The 18358-nt window shown below is 48.3% G+C and overlaps 1 protein-coding gene across 2 annotated transcripts; it reads right to left on the bottom strand.

Annotated features, from left to right (window-relative positions):
• Positions 1–12616: 12616 nt before the first annotated feature.
• COX4I2 (cytochrome c oxidase subunit 4I2) lies at positions 12617–18142 on the bottom strand. 2 transcript variants are annotated; one of them, XM_019972211.2, is made up of 5 exons: positions 18045–18142; positions 16861–16942; positions 15051–15215; positions 14107–14238; positions 12617–12855 (listed from the first exon to the last, which is right to left on the bottom strand). In XM_019972211.2, the coding sequence occupies exons 2-5, from the start codon at positions 16940–16942 to the stop codon at positions 12719–12721; spliced, it is 516 nt and encodes a 171-aa protein (XP_019827770.1). In that variant the 5' UTR covers positions 18045–18142; the 3' UTR covers positions 12617–12718. The 2 variants fall into 2 exon arrangements, with proteins under 2 accessions (XP_019827770.1, XP_019827771.2); XM_019972212.2 differs by having other exon boundaries at positions 16861–16995; positions 18045–18115.
• Positions 18143–18358: the final 216 nt, after the last annotated feature.

Below are 18358 nucleotides of genomic sequence, written 5' to 3'. Positions count from 1 at the left end.
AATTCATAGCTTTTCATGGCTCCTGGCTCAGTGTCACCATTCTCCAAAGCCTCCAGGCTTCTATATCTTTAGGCCCAGGATATGCCCGTGGCCGGTAACCTAACCACTCAAGTCCCCTCTCCAGATTCTTGAGATTCTTCCAGAAACGTCTTTTTACATAATTTTGTTGTAAAGCTGCTAAGTCGTATTCAACTCTTTGCAACTCCAGGAACTGTAGCATGCCAGGGTCCTCTGTCCTCCACTATCTCCCAGAGTTTGCTCAAATTCATGTCCCTTGAGTCAGTGATGCTATCTAACCATCTCATCCTCTGCTGCCCTCTTTTTGTTTTGCCTTCAATCTTTCCCAGCATCTTTTCCAGTGAGTCACCTCTTCACATCAGGTGGCCAAAATATTGGAGCTTCAGCTTCAGCAACAGTCCTTCCGATGAATATTCAGGGTTGGTTTCCTTTAGGACTGACTGATCTCCTTGCAGTCCTAGGGACTCTCAAAAGAGCCTTCTCCAGCACCACAATTTGAAAGCATCACTTCTTTCACATAATACGTAACTATATTCTGTTTTTTTACACAAAGAGTAACAGACACACTGTGCCTGTTTTTTTTTCTGCCTACATAGTTTATCTTATAGAAGTTTCCATGTTCCTACATGAATCCCTGATTGTTATACAGCTTCATCAATTAACTCATGGTAGATTAATTCTTTTTTCTAGCTGTATAATATTCTACAAATGTTTTAACCAGACCCAGAACTCAGTGATTCCAACCTTAAACATGGCGTGAAAAGTGAAAGTGAAGTCGCTCAGTCCTATCTGACTCTTTGCGACCCTATGGACTGTAGCCCGCCAGGCTCCTTGGTCCATGGAATTTTCCAGGCAAGAGTAGTGGAGTGGGTTGCCATTTTCTTCTCCAGGGGGTCTTCCTGACCCAGGGATCGAACTCAGGTCTCCTGCATTTCAGGCAGACTCTTTACCCTCTGAGCCACCAGGGAATCCCAAACATGGCATGGCACACACATAAAATATTGGAATTGCACACTGAGGAAAAGCTGGAAGGGATTTTGGACGTCTATGTGGGTCCTGGGGAAAAATTCATTTCCATATATTTTTATGATGAGAAAAATATAGCAATATGACATGTCCTAGGATATGAAGAATTAATTTTGACTACTAATCTAAATATATTATTTAAAATATATTCCTTAAAAAACTTGATCTTATTCCTGTGAATGCAAGTTTTTTTTGTCTAATTCATTTTTTTAAATTTTTTGCAACTTTTATATATAAGAGGTTTTATGATCAAAATGGTTTACACAATTCCTGATCAAGATTAATGATAATCTCTTCAAATTCTTGGTAGTCAGCACTACCAGACTTTGTCACCTCAGGTAAGTGATAAAAGAAAATGTTAAACTATTCCAGAACAATTGAAATTATATTTTTAATGTTCCAATTGTTCTTCCCTTTTTAAAATTGACAAATACAATGTTGTAATCAAGTGAATTTCAAATCCAAATGAACTTTTTCATTCTGGGTATTTAGCAATATAACTGTGAGTTCTAGAACACAGGAAATGACCTAAAGCTTTCAAAGTCTTTTTTTTAAAATTATATAACTTATTAAAACTGAGCAAGGCTGTACAGCACAAAGGAAGAGAAGGAAGAAAGGGAAAGAAGGAAAGGAAAGCAAATTCTAAACCAATTCACTCATGAGCATGCAAGCCAAAGGTCTAAGTATAATATTAACAAATGGAATCCAACAAAATATAAAAAGAATACCTCATGACCTAGTAGGGCTTATTCCAGGTAAATAAGATTGCCTCAGTATAAGAAGTCTTTCAGTGTAATTGTACTGAAGCATTAATAAAGAAAATCGTTATGGTATTTCAGAAGATATCAAAATAGTATTTTGTAAAATTCAACACCTATTTATTGCTTTAAAAAATCTTTTATCAAGCTAAGAGTTGAAAGTTAGCTTTCACTTTTTTATACCCTTCTGAGTTTCTTAAAGTTTAAGATAATGATTGCGTGCTTTGCTTGTGTAATTTTTTAAAGTTAACAAATCTTAGAAAAATCATCAACTTATGATCAAATTCATTACATAATATCCAGCTCTCCATTTTTCTGTCTCCACCATCACAGCCTTTGTCATGAATCAGGGGGAAAAAAAAAACCAAGAATTTTTTCTTAGTCTATAATAAATAATAGAAATGAACATATATGATCCCTACTGATTTGTCTTCTTTGATTTTTAATAGATATCCATGTACTAATGTTAGAATTCAGGGCATATGGAGTATTAATTTCCTCCTAAATTATTTAAACCATCCCATTTCAGTAGGTTCACACATGAATAATTAACTTGAATAGTTTCATGATAAAGAGTGTTGTGAATTCTTATCAACTTAAATGGTCTTTTCACAGAGTTTTAACAACTCCGTCTTGAAGTTGGAGGGAGTCAATCTTGAAACACTAAGGTACCGAGAATATGGACATTAAGTTAAGAAAACAGTCTTCTAAGAGTAAAATTTTAAAGTATAACAATGTAGTGGCCTAGTCCACTACATTTGTCTTACATGTTTTTCATGGTTTGTAAATTTGCTGCCGAGTGGGAAATGACCAGTGCCCATATCAGCTTGGCTTCAATTGTGCTGATGTGAAAATGCTGCCCTCAAACCTCAACCCCCTGCACTCACCGAAGGAAAAGAAAACAGCTGTGCCCCCATCCAGTTGCACTGTAAAAATAATAACAACAACAACAATAATAAGGCCCTTATCTGCAAACCATTGATACGGTGGAATATTCCCCAGCAGCTAGCTGGCCATCACTTTTATGAACAACAAGCTCCCCCAGGCTTCATGCCAAGCTCCCTGCGCACCTGGAAAGCAGACTCCTCCAGTGGCTCCATGACCTTTGTGAAGGGTGCTTGTGGAGGTTAGGCGGTCCTCCCAGATGGGTGGTTGTGTGCTGTGCAGGTGACCATTGCAGTTAGATGTCCAAGAAAGAAGAGCCCAACCTTGGCCAGGCTCATCTCATTCTGGTGGAGCAGCAGGGGTGGGAGGAGAGACGGGCTGTATAGCCATTAGCAGCAAGACTATAGGAGAAGGCAGCGGCACCCCACTCCAGTACTCTTGCCTGGAAAATCCCATGGATGGAGGAGCCTGGTAGGCTGCAGTCCATGGGGTCGCTAAAAGTCGGACACGACTGCGCGACTGCACTTTCACTTTTCACTTTCATGCATTGGAGAAGGAAATGGCAACCCACTCCAGTGTTCTTGCCTGGAGAATCCCAGGGATGGCAGAGCCTGATGGGCTGCCGTCTATGGGGTCACACAGAGTCGGACACGACCAAAGCAACTTAGCAGCAGCAGCAAGACTATAAAACCAGACTGCCAGGGCTAGCTGGGAGCCCTGGGACAAGTGACTTAACCTCTCTGTGCCTGAGTTTCCTCATCTGTAAAATTATAATTATACCTATCTGAAAAGGAGTTTGTCAAGGCTATATATTATCACCCTGTTTATTTAACTTATATGCAGAGTACAGCATAAGAAACGCCGGACTGGAAGAAACACAAGCTGGAATCAAGATTGCTGGGAGCAATATCAATAACCTCAGATATGCAGATGACACCACCCTTATGGCAGAAAGTGAAGAGGAACTAAAAAGCCTCTTGATGAAAGTGAAAGTGGAGAGTGAAAAAGTTGGCTTAAAGCTCAACATTCAGAAAACGAAGATCATGGCATCTGGTCCCATCACTTCATGGGAAATAGATGGGGAAACAGTGGAAACAGTGTCAGACTTTATTTTTTGGGGCTCCGAAATCACTACAGATGGTGACTGCAGCCATGAAATTAAAAGACACTTACTCCTTGGAAGGAAAGTTATGACCAACCTAGATAGCATATTGAAAAGCAGAGACATTACTGTGCCAACAAAGCTTCGTCTAGTCAAGGCTATAGTTTTTCCAGTGGTCATGTATGGATGTGAGAGTTGGACTGTGAAGAAGGCTGAGCACCAAAGAATTGATGCTTTTGAACTGTGGTGTTGGAGAAGACTCTTGAGAGTCCCTTGGACTGCAAAGAGATCCAACCAGTCCATTCTGAAGGAGATCAGCTCTGGGATTTCTTTGGAAGGAATGATGCTGAAGCTGAAACTCCAGTACTTTGGCCACCTCATGCTAAGAGTTGACTCATTGGAAAAGACTCTGATGCTGGGAGGGATTGGGGGCAAGAGGAGAAGGGGACGACAGAGGATGAGATGGCTGGATGGCATCACTGACTCGATGGATGTGAGTCTGAGTGAACTCCAGGAGTTGGTGATGGACAGGGAGGCCTGGCGTGCTGCAATTCATGGAGTCGCAAAGAGTTGGACACGACTGAGCGACTGATCTGATCTGATCTGATGGGTAGTTATGCAGATTTCATGCAAATTTTTATGCTTGTAAAGTGCTTAAGAAGGGTTTCTGGCACCATAAATATTATATAAACTTTATCAGGCTATGTTGTCAGACCTCCCACCCCTTACCACCAGTGCTCTAGGGACTGGTGAGAGGACTAGTTTTGGGGCTAAGCTCTAACCTTATCATGGATACCTCCCAAAGGCAAAGCCTAAAATAAGGATTCAGATAGGCTTGGTGGTAAAGGCTCTGCCTGCCAGTACAGGAGGCAAAAGAGGCATGGGTTCGATCCGTGGGTCAGGAAGATCCCCTGAAGTAGGAAATGGCAACCCACTCCAATATTCTTGCCGAGATAATCTCATGGACTTATAGTCCGTGGGATCACAAAAAGTCGGACATGACTGAGCATGCAGACTAAGTTAAGTCTAAGTGGTTTAAATGGTGATCCTAGGGCAGTGGGGACAGTGAATCAGGGGGTGATCAGGGAGGGACTTTGGAAATCAACAGAAGATGCAATGATGAGTAACCTGCCACTTCAGGCAATGGGGCTCCTTCTCAGAGGATCCATTGATAGACCCATGGAGCATTCTAGAGGCAAGAACACAAGGTATTTATACACTAACTCCCATCCCTCATCTGCCTAGGGCAGCTCCTAGGTCATTTCTCCTTGGTACTTGGCACTTCCTACTTGCCAAGCATACACCTATGATCAAGAAGACCCAGGTACCTGTTTCTTAAATGAATACTGTCCACCAAAGCTGCACATGACCTTTCAGGGTGGTCTGAAGACACATGGTGGGACACCATCACATCTACCACAACTTATGAAAAACTTGGTAGCACATCAGTTGGAAAATTCAGCTTGAGGGAGGCACCACTGGTGGTTCTCCACTTTTGCTAATCCAAACCATACTGCAGTGAACAACGGATCCATCATTTTATACGTGTACATGCGTAGTAGTAGTAGTAGTGTTAGTTGCTCAGTTGTGTCTGACTCTTTGTGACCCCATGGATTGTAGCCCCCCAGGCTCCTCTGTCCATGGGATTCTCCAGGTAAGAATACTGGAGTGGGTTGCCATGCCTTCCTCCAGGGAATATTCCTGACCCAGGGATTGAATTCAGGTCTCCTGCATTGCAGGCAGATTCTTTACTGTCTGAGCTACCTCACAGATCCATCATTTTGCACACGTGCATGTGTAGCCACAGGCTATTTATAGAAGTAGTATTCCAGGCCTTTTGTCACTTTGATGGAGACACCCAAAACTGGCGTCCTGTGACTGCCTGTCTTCTGAACCCTTGCCAATATCCTTCTTAACACTCCTTGATCTTTGTCAATCTGGCCGATGGAAAAATAGTATCCCATGCTTTAAAATTTCATTTTCAAGCCTCTAATTGAGGTTGACATCTTTTGATAATGTGGAAGCCATCTGTACCCCTAATGAGCTAATGAATCTACACAATGACCAATGAAGGCTGCAAATGGCACACAAAGACGGCGAGGCATCACGTGTGCCTCCTGGCAAAAGAACATTCACGGAATACTCTTGCCAAAAAGTTAAATCTGAATCTGACCAAAGCCTCTAAATGTGACCAGCCCTGAATGGAAGATATAGGGGACAGAGCACAGTGAGTGATACATGGGCAAGCAGACAGTACAATGCAACCTGGAGGACACTCCTCAGGACAGATGACGCCTCTTCTGTACTTCCACTTCCGGGAAGATGGAGAGGCTGCGCTTCCCTCTATTTCTCCTGAGAAGTAAAACTAAAATCCCTGGAAGTTGTATATGCAACAAGCATAAGAAAGCCCTGAAAGGTAAAAAGAAGGCAGGTTGGATGAGGACCTGAGAACCTGAGGAACAACACAGCGGTGAGTTCTCTGGGTTTTCTGTCTCAGAGATCCCAGACTTAGGGTTGAAGAAGTTGTAGCAGGCTACTCAAAAAAGCCAGTGGGCACAGAAAAGAAAAAACAGCCCCAACTGAAGCCAGCTCTGTCTATTCAAATGATTAGGAGAGGAACATCCTAGCAAGATAGACGTTTTAGACGATTGCAGCTCTACTCCAGCCAAATGCCACTGGGAAAAGAAAAAAACTATGAAAATTATGGCCAACTAGATCAACAAAGGGTGAGTGGGGACCCTAGGCTTCCTCCCTGATTCAAGGTGCCCCGACTACCCACTAGCCATGTGGGGTGTTATGAGATAAGGCCAAGGGAGCAGGACTTTTCATCTCAGCTGGCCAGTTAATGAGCCCTCTCCTACCACCCCTTCTCCCCGCAGTGTCAGTGGAGACCACATTGGGAGCCTGGAATTCCACACCTACCTGGCAATAATGAAAGTTTTGCAACCCCATGGACTGTAGCCTGCCAGTCTCCTCTGTTCATGGGATTCTCCAAGCAAGAATACTAGAGTGGGTTACCATGCCCTCCTCCAAGGGATCTTCCCAACCCAGGGATCAAACCTGTGTCTCCTGTATTGCAGGAGGATTTTTTACCCACTGAGCCACCTGGGAAGCCCAGTTTCCAGTGTGCCCTGCCTGAACTCCTAACCTACAGAATTGGTGAGCCTAAGGAAATGGTTGTTTCATGCTTTTGAGTTTTAAGGGTGGTTGGAATGTAGCAGTTGGAACAGATGCACCACAGGACTTGCTTTAGCCACTGGAATGTGGTGCTGGCTCTTTGTGTGTGGTTCTGAGCCTGGGCTTTCAGAGTACCATGAGTCCCCACTGTCTCTCTGCCCCCTCAGGAGTCTCTGAGTTCTGTCATGAGAAGAACACATGCTGGGAGCCTGCTGGTGTCAGAACAATAAGACACATGAAAAACCCTAAACCCAAGTGTTATGGGCTGGCTTGTGTTTCCTGCAAATTCATATGTCAAAGCTCTAACTCCCAATACATCCAATGTAGCAGTATTGAGATGAAAGTGAAAGTCACTCAGTCATGTCCGACTCTTTGCAATCCCACGAACTGTACAGTCCATGGAATTCTCCAAGCCAGAATACTGGAATGGGTGGCCTTTCCCTTCTCTACGGGATCTTCCCAGCCCAGGGATTGAACCCAGGTCCCCTGCATTGCAGGCAGATTCTTTACCAGCTGAGCCTTTAAAAAGGTGATAAATTTAAATGACATCATTGGGGAAGGCCTTCACTGATCTCCCTGGTGTCCTTATAAGAAAAGGAAATCTGGGAACTTCCCTGGTGGTCCGCTGGCTCAGGCTCTGCAATCCCAATGCAGGGGGCTCAGGTTTGATCCGTGGTCAGGAAACTAGATCCCACATGCCTCGGCTAAGAGTTTGCATGCTACAACTAAAAGGTCCCACGTGCAATAATGAAGATCAAAGATCCTACATGCTGCGACTAACACCTGGTGCAGCCAAATAAGTAAATAGTTTCAAAAGAAGGAGAGAAAAAAAAAAAAAGAAGGAGAGGAAATCTGGGCACACGTGGAGACGCTATGGATATGCACACAGAGGAATGACCACGTGAGGACACCGTGAGAAGGAACCCATCTGCACACCAAGGAGTCAGTTCAGTTCGGTTGCTCAGTCGTGTCGGGTTCTTTGAGACTCCATGAACCACAGCACGCCAGGCCTCCCTGTCCATCACCAAATCCTGGAGTTTACCCAAACTCACGTCCATTGAGTCGGTGATGCCATCCACCCATCTCATCCTCTGTCATCCCCTTCCCCTCCTGCCCCCAATCTTTCCCAGCATCAGGGTCTTTTCCAATGAGTCAGCTCTTCGCATCAGGTGGCCAAAGTATTGGAGTTTCAGCTTCAATGTGAGTCCTTCCAATGAACACCCAGGACTGATCTCCTTTAGAATGGACTGGTTGGATCTCCTTGCAGTCCAAGGGACTCTCAAGAGTCTTCTCCAACATCACAGTTCAAAAGCATGAATTCTTCTGTGTTCAGCTTTCTTTATAGTCCGAATCTCACATCCAACATGACCACTGGAAAAACCAAGGAGAGAGGCATCCAAAGAAGCCAGTCCTACCAACGCTTCAATCTTGGACTTCTTTTCCTTTTTATTTATTTTCATTTTTGACCACCCTGCGTGGCATGTAGGATCTTAGTTCCCCAACCAGGGATTGAACCTGTGCGCCCTATGTTGGGGTCTTAACCACTGGACCACCAGAGAATTCCTCAGTCTTGGACTTCTATCCTCCAGAATCATGAGAAAGTACACTTTTGTTGCTTAAGCCACCCAGTCTGTGGCTGTGTTACGGCAGCCCTAGGAAGCTAAAATACCAACGGAGAGCCTGGAACTAAACCTGGCAGATCCCAGCAGAGCTTCTGCCAACCCACAAGCCCAGGAAAGACAGAAGTAAATGCTCAAAGTTATAAGCCACCAAGTTTTGGGGGTGTTTGTTACACAGTATTATTGTAGAGGAAAAAATGACTAGGGAAAAAAAATTTTCCCCTAGGCCCATTTTGACAATGTTATTTATTACCCATGACATAATTCCTTAGCAATTTATTAATCTATACAAAGTTTACCACCTGCGTAGTTCAACATCTTCAGTTATGTCCAAACCGCTCCTGCTGCTAGCAAAAGGACAAAACAATGGGTTCAAAACATTCCATCAGAAATTTCTATAGCTCTTATTCCCTTAGTCTCTGATTGGCCAAGTTTATGCCAGTCCTGCCCACAGGCCAGGAGACCAGAAGGCCAAGGCTCCTGTCTGCTCCATGTCAGCATCCCCAGCATCTCTCATGATAAGTGACTAAAAGATGAATCCCTCATGCCAGACAGAAACTGGTGGGAAGGCAGATGCCTTTCTCAGATAAAAATTAAATAGATGGGGACTTCCCTGGTGGTTCAGTAGCTAGGACTCTTGTGTTCCCAATGTGGGGGGTGGGGGAGCTGGGGAGAGCCTTCAATCCCTGGTCAGGAACTAGATCCCACATGCTGCAGCTGAAGATCCCACATGTTGCAGCAAAGACTGGCACAGTCAAATAGAATAAATAAATAAATATAAATATCAAAAAAAATCATATGGTACTTCCCTGGTGGTTCAGTGGCAAAGAATCTGCCTGCCAATGCAGGAGACACGGGATCGAGCCCTGATCAGAAAGATCCCACATGCCGAGGAGCAACTAAGCCTGTGCACGACAACTACTGAGCCTGTGCTCTAGAGCTCAGGAGCCGAAACTACTGAAGCCCACACACCCTAGAGCCTGTGCTCTGCAACAAGAGAAGCCGCCAACAGTGAGAAACCCACTCACTGCAGCAAGAGAGTAGCCCCCACTTGCCGCAACTAGAGAAAAGCTCCCGTAGCAACTAAGACCCAACACAGTCAAAAATAAATAAATAAATAAGATCGTTTTAAAATACAGATGTTCAAGGCTTCCCATACTCTGACCCCCACATATTCCCTCAGCTCCATCCCTTCCTGCTTTCCCCCAGATTTGTCTCTTCAGAAGAGGAAGCAGAGACTCCAGGGCTCCAGGTGAGTCTTCTCCCTCCCTGTCTCCCCTTGTCCATCTCTTCCTTCTCCTCCAACTGGCTTCTTTTATTTCTTCTTCCAAGCCGTGGTCCTCACTAGCACAGGGCATTTGCACGTGCTTTTCTCTGCCTAAAATGCTGATCCACCACCCCTTTTACCTAGTTTATACCTAGTCATCTTTCATATTGTAATCAAACAGGATCCCATGAGGCCCTCCCAGAACAGACGCCTGCCTGTGTCCTCCACCTGCCTTTTTTCTGTGGAAAAACTTCAGTCAAAGAGTAAATTTAATCAGAGAAGTGAGAAAATGCAGAAAGAAAAGTCAAGCAAGACAAAATAATAATACTTTATCCATTAAACAAAGTCAAGGACTTTAGGGAGAAGGCAATGGCACCCCCACTCCAATACTCTTGCCTGGAAAATCCCATGGATGGAGGAGCCTGGTAGGCTGCAGTCCATGAGGTCTCGAAGAGTCAGACACGACTGCGTGACTTCACTTTCACTTTTCACTTTCGTGCATTGGAGAAGGAAACGGCAACCCACTCCAGTGTTCTTGCCTGGAGAATATCAGGGACAGGGGAGCCTGGTGGGCTGCCATCTATGGGGTTGCACAGAGTTGGACACGACTGAAGCGACTTAGCAGCAGCAGCAGCAGCAAGGACTTTAGGTAATATTCTGATCCATGTCCTTCAAGCTGTTTTGCAGACACTGAAACACCCATCAGGTGGAAAAGTTAACTCTGTGCTACCCATAAGCATGTAGACCCCAGACGGGTTGGCATTGGAAGGTTGATGCTGCTGCCTCCCAATTACCTCACCACCAACCAATCAGAACAATGTCCACGAGCACTCCTCACCATCCCCTTCAGGGCAGGTCACAGTCTTGAGAGCATTAGTCCACTGTGGCCCCCCTTTGCCTGAAGAAGCAATAAAGCTATTTCTTCCTACTTCTCTCAAAACTCTGTCTCTGAGGCTTAATCCAGCACCAGTGTACAGGGGCTGAATTTTGGCAACAACATCTCAACATGAAGACATTTCTTCAGGGACGCCCACCCTGACTTCTGTAGATTAGGTCAGTCCAAGTATCAGTACCACATACCTCCCCTTCTTAGCATTCATTTGTTCTGTAATTGATTAGGGTGACAATTACAGACTTCCAGATTCATGAGGACTGGAACTCATAACACCGGAATGAGGTCTCATTCACTCTGTCCCCCAGAGTCTGCATGTGGTGGATGCAAGTATTCGTTGATTGAATGAATATTGTCCCAGCTGCTCTGCTGAGTCCCTCCATCCACATCCAGGGTGTCCGTGGAGGTGTGCTGCTCAGATGTCTCTCAAGAGAACCTGCTGTGAGGAGGGTAGGTGTGTGACCATCTCTGGCTGCTACCCTTTCAGAGCTCCTGAGTGTTCCTGCCAAGGCCGGAGTCCCCCAGGCTGCTCCTACCTAGCCAAGGACTGAGCACAAGGGGGCTCTAGGGATGGGTCCATTTTTCCCAATACAAGACTCCTCCTTTTTTGGTCTAAAGCTCCCTATTGACCTGGTCAAGACTTTCTCAAAGATGCTGTGCCAGTTATCAATGTATTGTCTCTCCACCCCAAACTCACCCCTCAGTGCCTGCTCTAAGCCTGACTCAGTGTTGTCCCCTGTACAGTGAGATGCTGAACTTTGCCAGCAGAGGGTGCTGGAGGGGACATACCAAGAAGAAAGGAGTCTTCTCTTCTTGGTTCTGGGGGGGGGGTGTGTGTGTGTGTGTGTGTGTGTGTGTGTTCCTATATAATCTGCTTTTTGCCCCAAGACCAGCCCTCTCCCTCAGCACACACCTTCTTACAGTATTCCAAATCATTCTGCTCCAATCACTGTGGCCTCCTTGATGTTCCGCAGACAAACTAAAATCCTATCTCAAGATCTTTTCACTTGCTGTTTTGTTTTCTCATTTGCCACCTCGTCTAAGAAGCTTCACCTGCTGCTAAGTCGCTTCAGTCGTGTCCGACTCTGTGCGACCCCATAGATGGAAGCCCACCAGGCTCCCCCGTCCCTGGGATTCTCCAGGCAAGAACACTGGAGTGGGTTGCCATTTCCTTCTCCAGTGCATGAAAGTGAAGTGAAAGGGAAGTCGCTCAGTTATGTCCGACTCTTAGCGACCCCATGGACTGCAGCCTACCAGGCTCCTCCATCCATGGGATTTTCCAGGCAAGAGTACTGGAGTGGGGTGCCATTGCCTTCTCTGAGAAGCTTCACCTACCACCCTCCAAACCCCTTTTAACTCTGTCCTTTATTCTGCTGTTTTGTTCCTTCATAGCACTGCCTACAGTGTAACACGCTGTGTACTGTACTGACTTATTCCCTTTTCTGTCTCCCCCACCACGTGCACGCGCGCGCGCGCGCACACACACACACACACACACACACACACATAAAGAAACGCCTCCTCCAAGAGGCCAGACACTGTGTGTTGTGTTCACTGCTGCATCCCCAGGGCCTGGATTAGTACCTGGGACACAGCAGATACCCAGAAAGTATTTGCTAATTGACAGAATAAAGGAATGTCTTTACCTCTGCTCAAGCCATTCCCTCCACCTGGAATGCCTTCCCTCTCCCTCCTGCCATTCCGAATCCCACCTATCACTAAAGGCTCAACCCCAACCCCTTCTCCTCCAGGAAGCCCTCACTGATAAGTGGGGTCCTGGCAAGTGGCTTATTGCCCCTCACTTACTGTCCTGCCTAATCTTAGGTATAATGTAGGCTTTATGGCAGGTAGAGACTGTGGTGGAGACTAAAGGCAGATGAGAGCCACCAGCTTTATTGGGGTTAAGGGAGGGGAGGGGCCTCCACAGGCTCTGGACGAGGGCGGAGCTGCAGGGGGAGCCACCGAGATTCCATGTCACTTCTTCCACTCTTTCCTCTCATAGTCCCACCGGGAGGCCAGGCCTTGCACGGGGTTGCCCTTCATGTCCAGGATGCGCTGGAGCTGCTGGGCCTTCCACTCATCCGTCAGGGTAATGGGCTTCTTACGGAACACTGCAGGGAAGGAACCAGATAGGACCCAGGGCATATGGGACCCTGCCAAGCCCACCCCCTCCCACTGAGTCAGGGTGTCCAGGCATGGGGTGGAGATGCCCTGCACTGAGGACCCCTCTCTGCTCTCTCCATCCCCCACTAGACTCCCCACTAAAGCTGCACTCCAGGTTCTGTCCCCAGCTTCACCTTGGACTCACTGGGGGAACTGGGTGAGGTCCTTCCTCTTTCTCAGGCTCAGTTTCCTCATCTACTCTGGGACCCAAGGATAGGAGGAGCACTGGCTTGAAGTCTTTTGGGGTCCAAATCTCAGTTCCACCATTCCCTCACTGCGTTACCTTGAATAAATCACTTCATCTCTGAGCCCCAGTTTCCTAACCTGTCAAAAACAAATCCTGTCCACTAGGCTTGTGGAGACTGAATTTGTTAATATTTATAATGCAATGAGCAGAATGCGGGACAGATATTAAGCTCCTAATACATGATAGCTACCATAGCTTCCCTGGTAGCTCAGTTGGTAAAGAATCTGCCTGTAGTGCAGGAGACCTAGGTTCGATCCCTGGGTCATGAAGATCTCCTGGAGAAGGAAATGGCAACCCACTCCAGTATTCTTGCCTGGAGAATCCCACGGACAGAGGAACCTGGCAGGCTACAGTCCATGGGGTCGCAAGAATCTGACACAACATAGCGACTAAACCACCACCACCATAGTTATAATTACTGAGTTTGTTCCAACTTATTGGGAAGCGTCCAGCATGAAATAGTTTCTTATGCTTCCTCTCAAGAAGGAGAAGATGAGAGCGGCCAGTTTTATTGGGGTTAAGTAAGAGGGAAGCATAAGAAACCATCTTCTATATTGTTTAAGCTCTTGAATATTGGAGACTCTTTGTTACAGCAGCTGAAACAATATGTTGAAAAGTTCATGGCTAATAACAACAATTAGTAACAACACCATTCATAACTGTGTGCCTGGCACTAGCCAACAGCTCTCTCATTAAATCCTCACAAGAACCCTGAGATGTAGGCACTATTATTCCCATTTTACGGATGAGGGAGTTGAGACCCAGAGAGGCAGAGTCCCTACATTCCAACCCAGGCAGCCATGCTCTGCCCTTTACCCTACATCACTCTGGAGGACTTTTCAAAAACTCTTCAGATGAGTACTAGCTTAGTTCACTTATCAAAACTTGGCTGATGGTTATGACCACAAGGGCATGGCTGAGGACTGTGGCTGGGTGAGGCACTGCCACTCACCATAGACCCGCTGCCACCAAATCAGCAGACCTGTGAATCCACAGAAGAAAAAGACACAGCCCATCACTGTCTTCCACTCGTTGGAGCGTCGGTTCATCTCTGCGAAGGTCTGATGGAACTGGAGCCGGTACACTGGAGGCAGGTGGGCGGGGGGGGCGGGGGAGGTGCCTCAGATACATCCAATTCTTGGGCCAACTCTTGGCCTCGGGGACTTCCAGCCACCCCCTCCCTGCAGCAGAAGCTGTCCATTCAGCAAATTCCTACTGAGCATCTACTGTGTGCAAAGCAGGGCTAGGAGCTGATGTTGAGGCTCAAAGCTCCCGGGGGCACTTCTGGTGGGCAGCACTTGGTGTCACACATCCTTCCTGCTTCCGAGAGCCAGACCCCTGCTCTCCCATCCAACTCACCTGCCTCTTTCTGCTCCATCCCCCCAACACCACTCAGTGAAGCCCAGGACTCTCCATGCTCTCCAGTTCCCATATCCTTCCCCATGCTGTTTCCACTGCCTGGCAGCCCCTCCCCTTCACCATCCAAGGCCAGCTGGAACAACCCTTCTTGGGAAAGCCTACCAGGATGCATCTCACTCTCTCCTTTGGGTTCTCACAGCCCCATGAACACACCTCACCCAGCAGCATATCCTCTATTACAGCTTTCTGGGTTTGCATTGGTTCCCCCACTGGACTGGGAGCACCCTAGGGGCAGGAACCCTCCCCATGATTCACTTCTGTGTCCCCAGCATCACCTAGCATCAGGCTGTGCTCAAACAGTTGTGTGAATTAAAAACTGAATGAACAAAAGAATGAATTTCACCACTCAGGTATGCATTTGAGTATTTGGGTGAGGGGGTTCTAGCTGTCTTGGCCAGGGTTTCTCCCTGCCGGCTGCTCCCTAACAGGTCAGGCCCTTCTTTGCAAAATCACTCCCATCCCCACCCTGAGACCTACAGGCCACCTTCTCGGCATGGCTCAGCTGCGTCCAGCTGCCCTTCTCCTTCTCCTTGAGGGCCCGCTGCTCAGCGTTGAGTTCCATGCAGAAGGGCTCCTCGGGCATGGGGTAGGAGCGCTGGGCATGGTAGTTAGTGTAGGGAGGCATCTTCTCCTTGCCGTGGGCTGTGGGCACAGGGAGGAGCTGAGATGAGGCTGCCCCTGAGACATCCCAGCACCAACCGTAAGATTAACAAAGAGGGTAGCACTTATTGCCGGAGAAGGCAATGGCACCCCACTCCAGTACTCTTGCCTGGAAAATCCCATGGGCTGAGGAGCCTGGTGGGCTGCAGTCCATGGGGTCGTTGAGGGTCGGACACGACTGAGCGACTTCACTTTCACTTTTCACTTTCATGCCTTGGAGAAGGAAATGGCAACCCACTCCAGTGTTCTTGCCTGGAGAATCCCAGGGACGGGGAGCCTGGTGGGCTGCCGTCTATGGGGTCGCACAGAGTCGGACACGACTGAAGCGACGCAGCAGCAGCAGCACTTATTGAGCACTTAAACTGTGTGCCAGGAACCATGCCAAGGCCTTTGGGCGGGTTGACTCTGGCTTGGCATGGCTCTGAGACAGTGATATTAGTCTCATCTTACAGAGGAAGAAACTGAGTAGCTAAAGGACTTACTGAAGTTTGCAGAGCAAGAGGGAGCTGGACCAGGGTGGCAGTTCAGCCCCTCTGGCTCCAGACCCTGTGTCCTCTGGGAAGATCTGGGGTGGGGTTGGCACATCAGGGGAAGGCAATGGGCGGGGAAAGGCTCGAAGAGATGAACCTGGGATGGCAGTTGGGAAACTGCTCCACAAACTGAAAAGTACTAGACCTCTGCCCTTAATGAGTGGTCACAGGCATGGCTTTGGAGTCGTGAGACCCCAGGTCCACCCCGCCCCAGCTCCGACAAGCCCGCTTTACCTCACTGTGTTCCACGTCCTCACCTGGAAAGTGGGGATAGTAAGTAATCCTATCTCACACTGTTGTGGAAGCTTCAAGATCATGCCCGGGGCCCGAAACCCAAAAGTTACACTGATAGAGGTTGGTTTCACGTCTCACTTCCATGCCTGGAAGCTCTCCCTGATAGCCTAGTCCTCAAGGGCTCCGTGTGAGTGTCCAGAACAAGGCTGGGCCCTAGAAGAGTCTCAGGAAAGCTTCTTCTGTTTACTGTCACCTGGGATGCCCTCCAGGAGGGCATTGGTACCACCTTGCCCAGAGAGCATGGGAACTGCTTTGGGAAAAAGAGTCCCAGGTCTAGGACCGTTTGATCATCTGAAAAAAGGAGATAACGGCACAGTGTCCACTTCACGTGGCTGCTATGAAATCCAAATGTGTTAATCTGTGCAAAACATCGATCCCAGCTCAGGGCACACAGTAAGGGCTCAATAAATGTTATCTGTTATTCTCCAGAGGATCAAGAAGGCCCGTATAAAAAAAAAAAAAAAAGAAGGCCCGTCTATCTGGCTCAAGTCTCCCCTTCTTTAGGCCTCTTTCTTCCAACTGGCTTGGACACAAAGGTCTGGAAGGTTCTGTCAGCACCCTCTGCCTCCGGACACAATGGCCTTAGGAACCTGAGGTACAGGCGTCAGGCCCTGAGAACACTTCGGGGGAGGGGGCTGCTGTCTATATCCTGGATGAACGTGGCCCCCCACCAAGGACCAGGATTATGGGAAATGGTTCAGGACAGGCCCAGAGCAGCATGGAAGGGAGCGGGAGCAGCCTGCACACAGGACCCCTGCCCCAAGCCCCGGAGCTAGGCAAGGGAGGACATGTCCACGTCTTACCGGTGCTTCCTGGACTGTGGATCCCTCGAATTCCAAGGCCCCCTTGCCTCAGGGTCAAGCTCCAGGCAGCTCTGAAGGTCATCTGGGACGTGGTTTGGGGTGAGTCTTGCCCCCACACTGCCCTCTGCCCTTCCCCTCAGGACCAGACAGAGACACAGGGTTTACACAGGTGTGGTGACTGGGAAAGGCATGGTCTCCAGGATATCAAGGTCATCTCCAGCCCCTGCCCGCTTCTAAGTTTGTATGATGGGGGGTTGATGGGGCTTCTAGACATTGGGAGCCCCCTCCTGGGGCCTCAGTTTGTCATCTGAGAAGTGGGACGAGGCCTAACTCTTGAATCAGGGCCTGAACAGTTTGGATCTGGGAGCCTCAGATCCAGCCTCAGTTCCAGCCTCAGCTCACAGTGGGTGGCTAGCTTAGACAAGCTCTCTCAGCTGTTTGCCCCCCAGAGGAAACAGGCTGGGAGTCCAGGTCGGGAGGGAGCAGTTCCTGGGATGACTGTCTTGCTACAGGGCCATCTGCCAAGGTCTCCTGCAGATGGCTTGCCCTCCCCCTCTCCTCCCGCTGTAATTGGTTGCCTACGTGCCTGGAAAGCCTGCTCTGCTGGACCTGGTGGGAGAGAGGGACAGGCGAACCCAACCCCCCCATCCCCAGGGAAAATCAGGATTTGGCAATCTGGGGTGGCAGGGGCTGAGGGGGCTGTGAGGAGGAGATTCAGAGGGGGATAAAGACCAACTTGGTCAGAGATAGGAAGAGGGGGCACACATCTGGGGAGAAGAAGAGGGTACCCCACTTCTGGAAACTGAAAGGACCCCTACATCTAGAGAGAGAGAGAAGGGCACCCAATAATTAGATAGAGGGTAGGGTGTACCATATGTGGAAAGTGGACAGACACCCCACATTTGGAAAGGAAAGGGTCCCCATCAGTGATAAGTGGGTGACAGAGCCCCACCTGTGGGGAGAGGGAAGGAGTAATCTACATTTGAGGAAAGAGATAGTGTCCCATATGTGGACAGAGGAAAATTCCCCTCACCCTTGAGCTGCCAGTAGCCCTCAGCCCCCAGATCCTCCTCCACAGCAGTGACCCCACAGGTCCTGACGGGGTGATGAAAGCCAGATTCCCAGCCGCATCCCCCACTGGCCGGTGTTTGGGCAGCTGAGGCTCTCCCCAGCCACTCACTCACCTTGCGGCTTGGAGAGAGCCAGAACGCGACCCAGGTCTGCAGAGCAAGCAACAGAGAACAGGCTGCAGAGGGACTGGATCGCTGGCGCCTGCCCGGGGCCCGCCCCACAGCCTTCCCCAGGGCCGCCCCTGCGTGGGAACGTCCTGCCTGTGAGCGCCCAGCCCGCGTCCCTGGGGGCTCCCACCCACAGCCTGGGGAGAGGGATTGCACAGTGACATTGACACCATGCCTCAATTTCCCTGCCCATCCGGGTCTGGCCTCTGGAGACCACCAGCTGATAGAGCCCTGGGTCCAGGCAACCAGCTGATAGAGCC

This window comes from Bos indicus, chromosome 13, assembly GCF_029378745.1.
Source record: "Bos indicus isolate NIAB-ARS_2022 breed Sahiwal x Tharparkar chromosome 13, NIAB-ARS_B.indTharparkar_mat_pri_1.0, whole genome shotgun sequence".
Classification (NCBI taxonomy): domain Eukaryota; kingdom Metazoa; phylum Chordata; class Mammalia; order Artiodactyla; family Bovidae; genus Bos; species Bos indicus.
The sequence above is the reverse complement of the archived record's forward strand: the minus strand, read 5'-3'. Positions and strand labels throughout refer to the sequence as shown.